A 16,055-nucleotide genomic window follows, 5' to 3' on the forward strand; every position below is an offset into this window, starting at 1 on the left:
TTTTATTGCAACATTTTTAATGATGTCTCCAGTACTAATGCGCAGAATTCTGATTTTGGACCCAAAAAAACAAAGAGGTAAAAGAAAAAGAGACAATATAAAATAAAACTCAGTGAAGAGCTTCACAGCTACAAGAGCTGAAGGTAACCAAAGAGTGCAGAGATGGCTAAGAGCGAGTGGAGAGACGCTGATGGTCGGGCTAATGTTTTAAGACTATTCAATATTTATTCTTATCTATACAGATAATTGATGTGGAGGTGAAGCATTAAACAACAATCAATGATTATGTTCTTCAGTCTTTTTCCCCCCTCTTCCACATTGTATCTACATCTCTTTGTATCTTCTCTTGCGTCACCAAATTTTTATCTTACATGCCTCCTTATGTGGAATGTTTTAATACTCGGGAATGTCCTATGTGTGGGTTTAAGGGAAAGCACGTGGAATAACTTTCCTGCTATTTTAATTGTTCCAACATCATCTAGATGGAGAGTTTCATGATGGGAAATAGACTGTGGTTGTGCACGCAACTTGATTTTACTCCTATTTATGTGCTTTGAGAGTTTTTCATATTATCCACTATGAATGTTAATATCGTTACGGTCAACATCAGCGGAGGTGATATGGATGCCATCATCCTCTGTAAAAAGTGAATTGCATATAATGGAACAGAAACCTACCAGACCCACAACTTAATAAAACACCAGCCCCTCCTGACCAGGAAGAGGAGAATGAGAAGAATAACAGCCTGATGCGTCCTGATAGCGGAGTCTGATTGGCTGCAGTGCTTTTGTTGCAGAGGAATCAATATCCCCGTTCCCATGTTGGCTATTCTACATGTTAAATTTAGCTTAGCATTATCCCGATAGATAAAAAAAAAAAATCATACAGAGCATCCCAGCTATTGGCAAAACTCATGAATGTTTTTGAAAAGTGCTCACAGGGACAACCAATTTAAATGACAAGCTGCTCCCTGCTGATTGGCTGGAGGATTTGCTCCAGATAAAGTGAGCAGTCCTCTCATTGGCTTATGGGAGGGACAGCTTACGCTGTGATTGGCCGATAAAGGAAGGGAGGGAGGAAATATAACGCAGGAGGTCCAAATCTCAGTCTACAGTGTGAGAGTTAGCTGGTGGGGTGGTGGATCAGTCAGGAAGGCATTTGCAAAAAAAGGGTGGGGATGGTGTCGAGGAGGAGTGGCCATTTCACATGCTGCCCCCTGTTTACCCGGCGATCTCCGTTGATGTGGTGACGAGCTTCTTGCCGTCCCAGACGGTCTTGAACTGCTCGGGGACAGGAAGCTCCGTCTGAGGGAGGGAGTAGAGAGAAGATGTGTTAAAATTAATCTAATTAGTGTAATTTCTCACATTTACACTCTATATCATTTATTCATTGTCAACAAAACCATCTTTCAACACTTTGACTGAACCAGTGGGTCTGGACATAAGATTCTGTAGCGTTCAGCAAATGTTGCTTTGCTGAGGACCGTTTTCAAAGGATTTGGTGCCCTAGTGAGTATTTACCAAACCCCCCGGCTGCCAGGCATTCTTTGGCTCAGTGGCCACACCGAGTCACAAGAATGGACCATTAGAAAAATGAGCAACTGTTAAACTCCAGTTGTTAAATCCAATCAGAAAAATCTAGAAAATAACTGCTTGAATAAGTTTGTGCCATGACGACAACGTGCAGCCATTAGGAAACACAGAGGAATATCACCACCGGGTTTAACCTTACACAGAGTTTTCCAGATTTCCTTCCTGAAAGGATACTCACAAATTCTCCATCTTTGTCTGGTACCAGGATGTTCATCTCTGAGCTCTTGGCGCTGACGATCTCGCAGCTCAGGGAGTCTTGGCTCAGGTAGACATGGCAGCCGTCCGTCTTGTTGATGGAGATAGTGGGGACCTTACCCATGACCTAGATACAAAAAAAAAATGACCTCCATAAATACACGTACTGGCTGCTGATTAACAACATGCTGGTAAGAAAGGTGAGATTTAAATCTGCTCCAAGTGATGGGACACACTTGAGCGAAGGACGGACTCTAACTGAGACAGTGGAGCTGCTCTATGGCAGATCGCTTTGTGCAACTACATCAATATAAAGCACACTGCCCATCACTCTCCAGTTGTTTTTAAATTTTTGCTGAACATTGATGCATTTTTCATGAACAGTCAGCCACAGATGATCGTTAACGTCCATTATGGTCTCTTTAAAGCGTCAGTTTGCTGTTGTTGTCGCACACACCTGGACCTTGACATCCCTGCAGTTGATGATCTCTACGATGCCGACGACATCGTCAAACACCAGGCCCATTTTCTTACAGTTGTCTGAGGGGGAGAAACAAACATGTTCAGGAGAGAAATAGTCTATTTTATTGGTATTTAAGCTAAATTAGTCATTTATCATCATTATCATTATTATATTGGCCATATTATGGTCTTAAGATGCATTTCTCCAGGCGGTATATTTTATTGAGAACTGCAGTCTAACAGTTCTTTAATGAATGATTTGCCTGTCGGTGTTTCTGTGTGATGTTTTCTCACCATCAGATAAAAGCATTTTATACAGTTACTTTTCCTGAACTGCAGCCCACCAACCCCACTTCAAAGTCATTGACTATTTCCCCTGTGCTGGAAACTTGAGGGCTCTCAGACAAAAGTCAGTGTTACAGGAGTACAAGCACCATAATGGATTGTGTCACTTATTATTCTTTGTCTTGTTTCTGTTTAGGTGATAATCACGCTGCAGGCTTTGGAGGATCTAAGCAGAAAGTATAATGTTATCCTGGGTTCGATGAGGAAGCTTTTAGTCTACATTATTGCAAATAATACAATTAAAACAAATATAAAGTATGCTGAGCTAGCCATTAGCAGTTCCTGTTTGCAATGGACCCATCGATGCAGAAACTGTATCGATGATACTGAGTACTTTGATAGTGAAGAAAACTCGATGTGATAATTATCAGGCAGGTTCTGGAGTTATAAGGATCTTTTTCTAATGATTTCTAAGCAGATTTATGTTTATTTGTGGTGAACATCAGAGATAATAGCATCCTCAGAGAATATTAAGCCAAACCGAATGTAAAAGTATGTGTTTCATGCCAGCTGCAACTCCGACTGCTGACTGTGTTGACAAGCGAGTCAAAACAATGTTTTCAGAATATCAGCCCCTTTAACCTCACACAGTGTCTTTTCCTCAGGTCTCGTCATTTGGGCTAAACTACCTCTAAACCGCCAACACGGGTTTTGTTCTTACCTAAAGTGATGGAGTTGAGTTTGCCCTTGACCTGCAGGGTGCTATGGTTACACTTGAAGGCATAAACCACTTGTTTCAGCTCGGTGTCGCTGATCACCAGGCCCTGTACTCCCTCTTGGTTCTCCTGCAGAGGGCAAGAAGAAGAAGAAACCAAAAAAGTGAACAAGAAAATAGAGCTAAAGAGTAGATGAGACAAAATGGCATTAACCCCAGGACCACCAGCGCTCTAGTGGCAACTACAGGCACCACGACTGTCTGCCAGACCATCACCTGCAGTTTAGTAACATCTCTGTAACGGGTGTATGCAGCCACTTACTTTAAAACACTGCCTTGTCGAGCGCCGTTCAGCTGTTAAAATGAGCCATCACCTGTTCTTAGAATCCATCCACGGGTTTGATAATCCATCAAGTGTTATTTTTGGACACAAAAGCAATACTTTTCACGTATTATGCATGTCTAATATTGTACAAACGACTCTTGGGTGTTTTGGTGAATGACACTGCTGGCAGCTTTGTTCACTCTCCCTCGTCCAATCACAAGTTACGTTATTAGGTGTTGAGCTGTGCACAAAGACCTGAAGCAATGTTACAAAACGGTGTATTGCCCATTTATATAAAATAATTGAGAGATTTAATTCTTTGTCCTGGGTATGTAGTAATCTACGGCAACACGGAGGAGCTTTGACCACTGCAGCAGGTGGAAAAACTAACCCTATATGGTAATAAATGTATAACACTGTAACTGCAGTCTGTATGGTTGGTCAGAGGTGTAAATGCTGAGAAATGTAATGTATGTAGGTGAAAGTATTATCATAATGTATTATTCTTGTGTTTGTTTTATGCATTCATGCATCCATATTATACAAAATGCACTTTTAATGTTGTTTGAGACCCTCAAACTATAAGAACAGGCCACCCTCTGTTCTCCTGCTCCATGTTTCAGTAAATGTGTGTGAAAACAGATTTGTCTCCACTTATGATGTCATTAGGGGATCTGTTGATCATGTGACCTCCTCCAGCCTGTCCGTCCACGCCCACTGACCGCCTCCTGAATCCAGCTCACTGCTCACCATTATTTTTCCCCTCACCAACGGCAGCTCTTGATGTCATCAAGATGTTGAAAGCGAGCACGATGGAGCACTGGAGTTACTTTTAATAAAATGAAAGATCTTTTTTTTTTCTGTCTCAGAGTTGGATTGGCTGTATTTACTGGTGAATCAACAACTCACCACTTTCCACTTCTTCCCGTCCAGCTCCAACACGGGGGGCTGCGTGCGGGTCGGGGCGGCAGACGCAGCCGGTCGGGGACTGGGGGAAGCGAAAGGTTTTGGTCCGGTACGCACTGCAGCACCCTGACCCCTCAGACCAGGATTCTTGTGGGTCTTCTGGTCTTCACTCACATGCTTCAGGCCTGGAGTCGTCAAGAAAAGAGTTCCACCATGAGCACCAGAGCAGTAAAATTCTGCTTACATATTCATGTATCAGTATAATAATCTAATCATATAATATGAATAGTGACCAGCGTCAGAGTCTGTTGTCTACTGAGACCACCCACCCTTCGTGATGTCGGATCCCTTGTTGAGGGAAGCGAACAAAGCGTTCCGACTGGCACCAGCATCACCGCCGCCACCACCACCACCACCACCAGAGGATCCACTGATGTCCAAGGAGGGAGGAGGTGGTCCAGGAGGAGGTGGGGGAGGACATCCACCGGCAGGAGCACTGGGGGGAGCTGCAGAGCCTGAAGCTACGGGACCCTGAGGTGGACAGAAAATTAGAAATGAAAAAAATGACATTTTATATAAAATGTAAATATTCTTCACCGTTATTCCTACTTGAAAGCGTACAGCTATTTGAGTAGTTGCACCATTATACAAACTGGTTAAGGGTACATCCTGAATATCTGTTGTAAAGGGACAAGTTAGGAACTGATACAATGCTGAAGCAATATACTGTAAATGCAGTCAGAATAATTAGTTTTAGCCAATTATTGTATTTACATTTGACAGGATGCTACATCACTTCCCCACTTTTATTTCCCTATATTTATCAATAATGCAAATAAGACACGTCTTTGATTGTGTTTGATAAATGCAGGGGATGAAAGGGCATTGTAAATTATTGCAGTGTTGCTAAACTCCTCTTATTTGAGTTTCTCTGACGTAGCTTCAGCAGGGCCGAGGTGCTCATGTTCTCAGGCAATTACCATACAAGATATCACCAAAAGAACTAAAACAAAAGTATCAGGCAGATGTTGAGGGTAAATCCTGGTGTCTGATATACATGCCATTAATTGATCACTTGAGAATTGCTGTTAAAACGTCTCAGACTTCACTGTAAGTAGGTGGAAGCCACTTGATAAAAATCAGTCTTATTCTTCACACTCAGCTAAGAACGTTTTCACACATGAGTTGGCTCTTCAGAGGAGGAGAAGGGATAATTCCTCAGAGACTCACAGTCTTGCTCCAGACCAGTCCGGTGGTGTGGTGCTGTTTGATGTAATTTTGCAGCTCAGTCCAGATGAACAGGTATGCCTTCACCCAGTCCACATGCGTCTTGTCTCTGTGAGATGAGACAGAAACACAAAACACCAGAATTTGAATACAAAAAGATCAACAAACGATTGTGTTTCCTTTTATGTCTCCAACAGTTTATTGCTCCTTTTTGCAGCCCACAGGAAAACAGACAATGCATGAAATCCTCCACCCACAGAAGCAGAACCAGTGATTTTCTACTTAAAATAGAACATTTTTATAACCTTAATCAACCACCAAACCCAGATGTCAGTGTATGAACTGACTGTTTTGGTTAGATGCCTTTTATTTATATACAGCAATACCGTTTTGTATTTAACTCTGCTGAGAGCTGACTGGCGTATCAGAGCTGTGTTTCAGCATAAACAGGCTGATTTTTTCTGAATATCTTCTACCTTCTAACTTGACTGTAACTCTGGAAGTCTGCTCATAAAACACAAATGCTTTGATTTCAGGTCTGAATACAGGAAGTCTAGCACCAGCATGCGTCAGTGTGTCGTGCGGCAGCGCTGACTCAGTAAAACTGAATTTAAAAAGAGCCTAGAGGAAGGAAAGATGGAAGACAGATGGCTCGAGCAAACGGTTTGGCTGCACATGAAAGTTCAGCTGATCCTCTTAGTTATCAGATGGTAAAACATTTCAAAAACAAAATGATGCCTTTAAGAAAAAAAAAGACAGGAAAAAAAAAAAGTCCACTAGATTGTTGCATCACATCTAAAATGAGTGTGTGAACAACTTTACTGCTGCAGACAAAACAAGCAGGAAACAGAATAAATGAAGCTTTACTTACTTTTCCTTGTATTCCTTGAGCACACGGTTGGTGTAGAACATGGCTGCGTCCTGCATCTCTTTCACATAGGGGCATGGTTTAGGAGCCTGGGACACAAAGAAAGACAAGGTCAGCACAAATGCACCCGTGGCTAAGCTGTGGTTAAATAAATAGCTCAGCATATGGGGAAATACATTCATTTTCTTTCTGGCTGAGAATTAGGCTCCATTGAACACCACTGTGGTGTCTGTGCTCTGAATACAGACTGTATTAAAAAAAAAAAAACGTGGACATGACTAGACTGAAGTGTGAAGCCAATCCACAAGTGCCTTAAACTTGCATTCTTTCTAATGGTCAGCAGGGGGCGACTCTACTGAGATAATAAGAGAGAAGTAGGCTCATTTTCTCAGACTTCCACACATTCAGACCTGTTTTTCCAACCAGCAAACACTTTACTGGTTATTTTAATAGCGTCAGTCCATAGTTTCAAGTCTCCTCCAATACAGCATGATTGTTTTGTAAATGATAGTCTATTTAGAGTAAAATAGACGTTAAAGCAGGGTATGCTTTAGGAGGGAATTAGCTTGTGACCAACCAGTCATAGGCGGGTCATGACAAAGCCTAACCAATCAGATTAGATTAGATTAGATTCAACTTTATTGTCATTACACCTGTACAGTACAAGGCAATGAAATGCAATTTGGCATCTAACCAGAAGTGCAACTTGTAGCAAGTGCAGAAATATATAAAGGGTATGTACAGAATATACAGAAGGGTGTTTACAGATGCTATATACAGATTAGAGATGCTATATACAGATTAGATCATCATAATCAGACACCGGGGTCATCGCAGATGAAACATCACATCTGGTTCTGAAACCAAGATGGTGACGCCCAAAATGCCAAACTCAAGGTTTCAAAATGGCAGCCCATGAACCATGGGTGACGTCACTGTCGCAATGTCCACTTCTTTTATATGGTCAATGCGATAGGCAATTAGCTTAGCTTAGCATAAAGAGTGGAAGCAGGAGGAAACAGCTAGCTTGGCTCTGTCAAAGTAATAAAATCTGCCACTGCACCAATTTCTATTTTTTAATATAAGCAATTTTAAGATATAGTAATTAGTGAGCTTTAGAGGTGCAGGTAGGCAATTAGTTACCTTTGGACAGAGCCAGGCTAGCTGGTGGCATCAATCTTCTCACCTAACTCGCAGCAAAAAGGCAAATAATGCATTTGCCTAAAATGTAGAACTATTCCTTTAAAAAAAGTATAAAATAATACAAAACAAATTCAGTTCACAGGCCGCGCTCATAATGACATCTTCAACATACTGAAGTGGGTGTACAGAGAATGAATGCATCCATTATGTGCATTTGAAAACCTGCTGTTTTATTCATAAGAATCAAAAACAACAAACAAAGAGTTAATCATCTAAACTGTAACAGTGCGGCTCTGTTGCTGCTGGCCATGTGTCAGCCAAGAAACTGTTGTGCAGACAGTGATGACAGAATCAAAGAGTGGCTTGTTTCCAGCCATCATACGCTCATTTATCTGCCCACACACACACACACACACAGTCACTCTCTGTAACACTTCCCATTCCCAGTCTCACCATGGCGACCCATCCGAGGGCAGGCACGCTCTCGCTCACGGCAGAGAGGTGGTTGAAAAGCGGCGAGGTGCGGTTCTGCTCACGGAACGCCTGCACCTGCTGGATCGCTTTGGACACCGGCTGCAGGAGAGTCATCAAAACTGCCTGAACAGGAAAGAGACGACACAAAATTTCAGTTTTCTCAAAGAAACCTTTTTCCTGTGGTGTGATGACTTTGTGTACTGAAGACTTTTTCTTGCGACAAATACAAGTTCTATCACAAAAGAGTTGTTTTCTTTTTTGGAAATCTCATTTGCATATTCAGCGTGACATGTTTTTGAATAAAGCTGGATTTTAAGTTGCACTGGAGCCCGTCTTTAAAATGCATCTACACTTGACATTTTTCGCGGCTGTGGAGACCAAAAGAACTGTGACAGGTCAAACTGGGCCGATTCAACGTACTCCTGCAAGTTTCTGAGGTTGAAGAAAGACTGTTTATTCTTTTCATATTCTTTTCTCGCAAAGCCGTGATCCCGACACTCAGATGCTGAAAAAACGCCATGATTGTTTGCCGTGGTCTCTTATTAAGTAACAACACCATGTGAGTCAATATCTGGCTGTAGCTTGTCATTAGTGTTAGCATTAATACATGCATCTAGTGATGCCATCAATGGAGAACTAAATCAGAAACTAAACCCCTGAAGACACCACACCAGGACAGAACTGGTACCAGAGAGTGCAGGGCTGCAAGAGGCGAGCATAATGAATTATACAAAGTGATCAAAGTCCTGTAAAGTTAACTCAGACATTAACTGACGGAGCAGTTACGCAGTGTGTTTAACTCACATCAGAGGGCTTCTGGGAGGACGAGGCTGATACGAGGAGTTTTCTCTGACAGCAGAATGCCTGCTGTATCATTTCTGCCTGGAAAGGAAGGGAGGTAATTTAGAAATATGTGGAGAACAAACAGGTATCCTGGCATGTTTGTACCATTTCACCAATAATTCTATATCGAACGACAAACATGCACACTACACATTATTTTGGACTGAAGAATGCATTCAAAATTCAAGTCTCATAAAGTTTTTCTATTTTTGTATCATAAGGGAAAAAAATTAACAAATAAAAAACATTAACGTTAGTCCTCAGGGAAATCATCAGCAGTAAAATGTGTAATCTAAAGTAACTATATAGACACAGAGGTTGACTGATGCTTTGACGTTGTATCAGAGATGAACACAAATATTTTACTGCTGAACTGTGACTTACATGTTTCTGGACATCACCTCCGATCTGCTTGCTGAGGGAGAGGTACTGGGCCAAGGGACCCCTGACGATCTCATCGAAGGCCTCGACGTAAGCCGATACAGCTGCAGGAAAACACCAGGCATAAAAACTTATTTAAAATGTCACAGGATAAAAAGGAATAAATAAAAAAAAGGAGACAAAAGAACAGACCAAGAAATAAGTGATACTGCATCCACAAAGCACGTGTCAAAGCACGTGGATGCTTGAAGGTGTCTCACTACGTCCTCAAGAGTTTACAGGTCACTGGAATTAATGTTGACATCTGTACCAAATTATCTCTGTGCAGTGATTGCTGTGGTCTTTGTTTAAACTACTTGATGATCAAGTCAAATAGCTTTATTGCCAACATTGCTTAAAAAAAAAAAAAAAAAAAAAAAAAAAACTCATTCCACTCCAGATGGCAGATCAGGGGCCAAGGGATTAGTTATCTTTGTTTATTTGAGGAGGAGCTGGACTGAATGACTACGGCAGAACTGTTAAATCAGATGTTTATCCGATTTAACAGTAGCAAACAAAAAATGGCAAAAAGCTCCTTTTAGGCAGAGCTTTGGCATCAACGTGTAAATATTTAACATTATGTGTATTTATTATTTAAGTTTTATTGATGATAAATGGGCTTATTCTATAACAACAACACTTGATCATTACCTCCCCCAGCATCACCTCCGGAGCTGCCTCCAGAGCCTGACATGGACTCCAGGCGACCCACCGCCACCTCCAGCCGCTGCACCAGACTCGCCAACTCAGCCATACCTGCGAGAGACAGAGAACCATGAAGGAGGATTCGCACAACGGAGAAATGAAACATAAGCTGAAAAGTTTACTGGTTCCTGGTCACACTACACAGCAGCCAGCGGTTATTCAAATCCATTTCCCCTAAATGGCCGCACTGTTATCTGCAACTCCACGAGCACTGGTTTCCTCAGTGCCTACATGCAAAGAGTCGTCTCTCCATCAATGACTTGATTTGTATATTATGAATCATTACTAACATAGGTTTGTAAATTTCACACAAAATGAAGCTTATCTAATCACTAATCAACACCCAGCGTTTTTTTATTCAACAGTGTGTGGCAGGATTGTACAGCTGTATTGTGTGAGCTTGTTTGTGTCGTTTATATTTATAAATGCTAACGCAAAGAACACAGGACTGTTTGTGACATTAATGATGCAGTATGTTATGATGATTATAATGTTCAGCACAAGTTTGACTGACGCTCATTAAGGCCTGAACACTTCAGTTGTTATACAGTTTAAACAAGACTTCAGAAAACATTATATTTTCATAATGCAATCACATCAAACCAGACAAATCTATTCAGTTTTTGTGTTTGTCATGCTGTCGTCAGCAGTTCTTGATCAACAAAGTACAGCAGACTTTCTGTTGTATTAATTGGGGACTGACTGACTCCTGGGAAACAAGGTGAAGGCAATTACTGCAATTAAAAAGTAGCTACTTTGATAGGATAACAGGGCTCTGGATCCTGGGCAGGTTTTTCCACGGTTGATTTAGTCCTGGAAGGCTTGTTGGAAGTAGGTGTGTGTGTGTAACGGCCTGCAATCCAACTCCAACACTGCGTCTTTACCTCAATAAGCCGACACATAGGACTCCTGAAGTTCATTCAGACGATGTTCTCACTTGTAAAGAAGGCCTCTATAAATGTGGAATTTTGGACTGGCTGGGATTCAAGTTGACTTTTTTTGGGTGGAGTTTTGGGTCGTCAATCCGAAACAGTGGTTTTAGAGCATTATTTATATTACAGTTCGCCAAATGTTCATTCCTCCCTCCAACGTGACTAAAAATGGACATCTTACAGTCCGAGGCTGCGACTACTATTTAGCATTTTGTTTCCTACCAAGGCGATGTCTATGTCTTGTTTTGTCCAAAAAACAGGCCGTAAATCAAATACACAGTTTTGTAAACAACAAAAGGGAAAAAACAAAACAAAAAAACCAAAACACATAACTACAAAAAAATGGATTATTAAAATAGCTGCAGATTAATTTCCTTTTGATCTGGTATACAATTAATGGTTGCAGCTCTATGTGTCTGACAAAGACTGTGACCAAGATGTTATTACATTCCCAAACTTTTCATCTCGTCAACTATTAAAAATGACAGCGTCTAACCTTCGACTGGGTGATTTAACGCCTTGTTTTGTTCGCCCATACAGTTCTTTCTTTAAGATGTTCTTTTGAAAAGGTCTTAAAAGATGAAAACATGAGATTAAAAAATTACTTTGTGTAGCAGGAATACATCTTTGCCTTTCTGTCCTGTTAATCATCTTGTGAGCCCTCAGATTTAGTTTTGGGGACCGCTGACTTCAGACCCATTCCACTCCAGAAGTTGAATTAATAGAGCCAAAACATGCCGATTTACAGATATTAACGAGTCCCTCTTGGCCCCGTATGACTGAATTCTACCTTCAGAGTGGTTGAGTAACACAAAAGCAGCGGTATTGGTAAGCAGGTCAGGACTTGCTGAGTGCAGGTATGCAGATCATTACAAGGTGCTGCAGACTCTCTGCAGAGTTAAGACCTGCCCCGTTATCCCAAATATGTAAAGTGCAGATGCTTGTAAGTTCGACTTTCAGAGCAAAAACACTTAAGATGGCACTCATTCTGACAAACACCAAAACAGATGGAAATGTGTCCCAGTATGCAAACTGATTCTCCTTATTCACCTTTTCAACTACATGATTAACCAACTTCAATCCAAGTCTAGCATAATCTGACACCTACAATACACACACACACACCTAATGAGCGGCTAACATTACATGAGACGGCTGTAACGTGACGCTGCTCTCATCTGTGTGACTGAGTGTGTCTCCAGTCTCAGGTACTTACACCTGGCCGACGGTGAATGGACACACAGACCACTCTCACTAATGAGGCTGCGCGAGATAAACCTGCCGCCGCCGTCTCACTTTCACTACAGCAACACTGAACTAAATCTGTGGATATCTAATGACCGAGAGAGCGCTTAACATGTTTGGCTGTGACAGATGAAGCTCGAAGAACATTTACACGCACTTTCTTAGTTGCAATATTGGAGGGAAAGGAGGTCCAATGCTAGATTTAACAAGATGTGCTGTCAGATTCGTAATCATTTGCACTTATCCTCGGAACGAATAATTCCAGATTTGATTTGAAATTTTGCTAAATTTAGATAATTTTAATCACAAAAGAGTTGCATGTGTTTAGGCAACATTTAACATTTGAGAATTTTGGCATTTGCAGGTTAGAAAATGTTCATCTTTCTCAGAGTAAGTCATGACTTTTTTTTTTTTTTTTTTTTTTTTTAAAAAGACACTGTACCCAAATTTCAGATTGGCACGAGTATGTGCCAAGCGATACAAGGCCGGACTGGCTTCTTTAAATACATACTTCCTCAAAGTTCAAACCTGAAACAGATGCTTTTTTTCTCCAAATGTTTGGGGCAGAAATATTGTTAGTATTGGCATCAGTATTAACTCATATGAGGTTCTAACCCTGCCGTCGTAATCAGTCTAATCACACCTTAAGGCAGAATAATGGGGAAGGGTGAGGAAAGTGTATGGCAGCATTATATTACTGTTGACTGGAGCAACTGTAGGTCTGATTTGAAAACAAAAGACATCCTTTTGAAAGACTCATTAAGTCCTATTACAGCAGAAGTGGCCGTGTCATTTCAAAGGGCCTTGTCTTCTCTTACCTTCCTCGTGCATTCATTTACTCATTGAGCCAGAGTTGTAAATTAATGTTAGGCGTGGAGATAAAATTAGATCAAAGCAGGACTACCCTTGACCTAAATGCTGAGATGTTCAGGGCCAAAGCAGCATTTACAATATACCTGCAGATACCAGAGTTCAGCCTTTACATTTCCTGGTCTCAGCCGAAAGGTGACTCACCAGCCGCACAGGAAGGGCGTGGCCCCTAAAAGGTGTTTGTGGGTGTAATAAGACACCAAAAAACAAGCTCCTAAATGTGTGCGAGTTGTTTAAAAATGGGTCCCGTGGAAGACAAACTGTACCGTTTATAACACTAACAAACTTCTTTGTTAGTGACGCCACTGCTCACTAGCTTTCCTGCTGCACTATTTCAGATGCTGCAGAAAATTTGAAGTGAACTCAAAGTGACCACATATGCTCACGCCAAGTGCCGACTGTAGAGGAAACTTCACTGTCGAGGAAGCAGGAACAACTTTCCAGAGACGTGAGGGCAGATATAGCAATGACTCAAGCAGGGGAATCGTGCCTTTCATAACATTTTCCTTAGATTTAAGCACCATAAAAAGGCAAGACGGCCAAAACTGGGTGCTCAACTGCCACTTGGTGAGGTGGAGAAACAGTCTGTAGCAGCTTTTTAAACTAGAATTTAAGAAAATGTTTTAATGTGTATTAACTTGAATGCTTATAGTTAACGAACAAGCCTGGAGATGCTTAATATTCTTCCTCTTGTCAAAAAATCCCATAAAAAGCCTAAAACTAACGATGATTTGATCCTACTAAGTATTGTCCGTGTATCCAAGCTGATAAAAGTTCCAAATAAACACGCCATTTAGTCCTGTTTTAGTAATGTCTGCTAAAAATGAAAGAGTTCAGCTTTAGCATGAAATAACTGGGCCTTTCTTTGTTTTTGTTTTTTTAATGAAACCATATATTTGTAATTCCTTTTATGCCACAGACAGAAAGTATTGAGTGACAGACTGTTACTGATTGTTGGTTTTGGTCTTTTCATGGGATTTGTTGACAGTTACAGGAAATGGAGAATATATCCACCATTATCCTTCAAATTAAGAACATCAAACAGCACAATGCACCATAATGCATGAATTATATGCTGTGATTAAGGACATAAGACCAACATGGAGTGTTTTTGTCACAAAAAGGAGTAATGCATTTGTGAAGATCTGAATAGATTTGTTTTGCAGACGGGTGTGAGCTACTTAACCATTTGGAAAAGACAGTATCCCTGCAGGCACCGGGATCTAAAGAAAGACCAATTTAAACCTGGACTGCGTTCACTTCCTCTGCCTTATTGCGCTTACTGGTCTTCCTCCAGTATTTAAAACCCTGCCAACTGTATTAATGGACCTACTTTTGTGGACATGTGGCAGCAAAGCCCTGCATAAAGCATCATCAGCATGCAGGGGCAGTGAAGTAGGTTAGGCCTGTGTGAGGGTTTGCCTGCCAGAGGAGGGAGGGGAGGGTAGAGTAGACACTCAGACATAAAGAAAACCAGCAGTCATCTCTCCACTTACAGAGTAAAATGAAATAAAACATGTCCTTTTTTTGTCGCAGAGACAGAAGTAGGCCAGGGGGAAGGCGGTGAGCTCTAACCTACCTTACAGTCCTGCTTCAAGGCTCAAGCAAGTTTAATGCGATCACTGGGGCTTCAATCACAAGGCTAAAGGCTAAAGCTAGCTAGCAGAGCCCGTGGGTGTCGTGCAGAATTCTGTGACCCCAGCAAGTTTAGCCCCCCTCCCGGCCCATAAACCGTCACCATGGGGAAAAAACTCGACTAAATATGAAACGCAAGGAGACATTTTGGCAGCTTTTCTCTGAGTTAACAAATGTCTCCTGATATGTACTTGTAACTTGCTCTAAACGGCTGCTTCATCTATGAGGAAACGCGTCTGCGGGGTGTACAAAATGTGTCACAACACCATCGACGACAATGAGGGAGCTAGCTAACCTCACTCCAGACAAACCGCCAGAGATATTCTGCTAAATCTGAGTTAAACATTATGCAGGAATAGTTAGTCAGACTCGTCCCCGTTACTTCCCCCTCCCTGTTGTTGAGTGTCTGCTGTCTGTTTCGGCATTTCCTGGATTTTTTCCCCTCTCTCTGTCTCACACACACACACACATACACACACACCCCTCCCTGTGTTAGCTAATGTTGCTGTAGTCTGCAGAAGAAAAAAAAACCAGAAGTTTCCACATTTCAGTGAGCCAGCGAATTAAATCGAAGAAACAAGAAGTCTACAAACAACTGACGGTTACAAACATCCACACATATGCACCAGTTAACGGCTAACCGTCATATTTTGCGGCTAACTGTGTAGCAGCCTCGGCTAACCGGGTGTGTTAGCATCACACCGATTTTAATAAATAATTTGTGAATGATTCGATGTCGCGACAAGAGGACGGACTTCTGTCTATTTCGCTGATTTTTTTTAATGCTAAAGCAAACCCGCTAAATACGACTACAAACCGCAAAGGCCACCACAAGCATGCAGCTTACCTGCTAAACCGGTGAAGCAGTGATTTGGTCTTTTATTTCTCCGTGGGAGTGAGCAGTGTGCGGGCTGTCAGGGCAGACTGGGCTTCGTCTTTTTCTTCCTGTATGTCGGTGAATTTACCCAGCTGTCACCGCGCCGCGTTTCCGCCCTTGTTCGCGCAACTAACTCCTTTCCCATATAAGGAGCGTGAGAGGCAGAGGGCAGCAATGCGAGGGGAAGAAAAAGCGAAGAAGAAGCGACTGCTTTCCTTCCTCCTCTGGTGTATTTACAGGCTGAGCCGAGATGATGTGCCATCGTGGTCTCTGTAGGGGAAAAGTCACCAATCTGTGGTGCTGCAGCCACATCTGCAAGGATGTGCAGCTTGATTA

General features: G+C 41.8%; 1 protein-coding gene across 1 annotated transcript; it reads right to left on the minus strand.

Annotated features, from left to right (window-relative positions):
- cap1 (CAP, adenylate cyclase-associated protein 1 (yeast)) lies at positions 1–15,797 on the minus strand. The gene is made up of 13 exons (XM_070847115.1): positions 15,690–15,797; positions 10,107–10,211; positions 9,420–9,520; positions 8,997–9,074; positions 8,172–8,315; positions 6,579–6,664; positions 5,711–5,816; positions 4,810–5,011; positions 4,484–4,665; positions 3,256–3,379; positions 2,245–2,327; positions 1,771–1,914; positions 1–1,304 (listed from the first exon to the last, which is right to left on the minus strand). Exons 2-13 carry the CDS (start codon positions 10,207–10,209, stop codon positions 1,221–1,223), a joined length of 1,437 nt encoding a protein of 478 aa, XP_070703216.1. The 5' UTR covers positions 10,210–10,211; positions 15,690–15,797; the 3' UTR covers positions 1–1,220.
- Positions 15,798–16,055: the final 258 nt, after the last annotated feature.

Source organism: Pempheris klunzingeri, chromosome 16, assembly GCF_042242105.1.
Source record: "Pempheris klunzingeri isolate RE-2024b chromosome 16, fPemKlu1.hap1, whole genome shotgun sequence".
Taxonomy (NCBI): Eukaryota; Metazoa; Chordata; class Actinopteri; order Acropomatiformes; family Pempheridae; genus Pempheris; species Pempheris klunzingeri.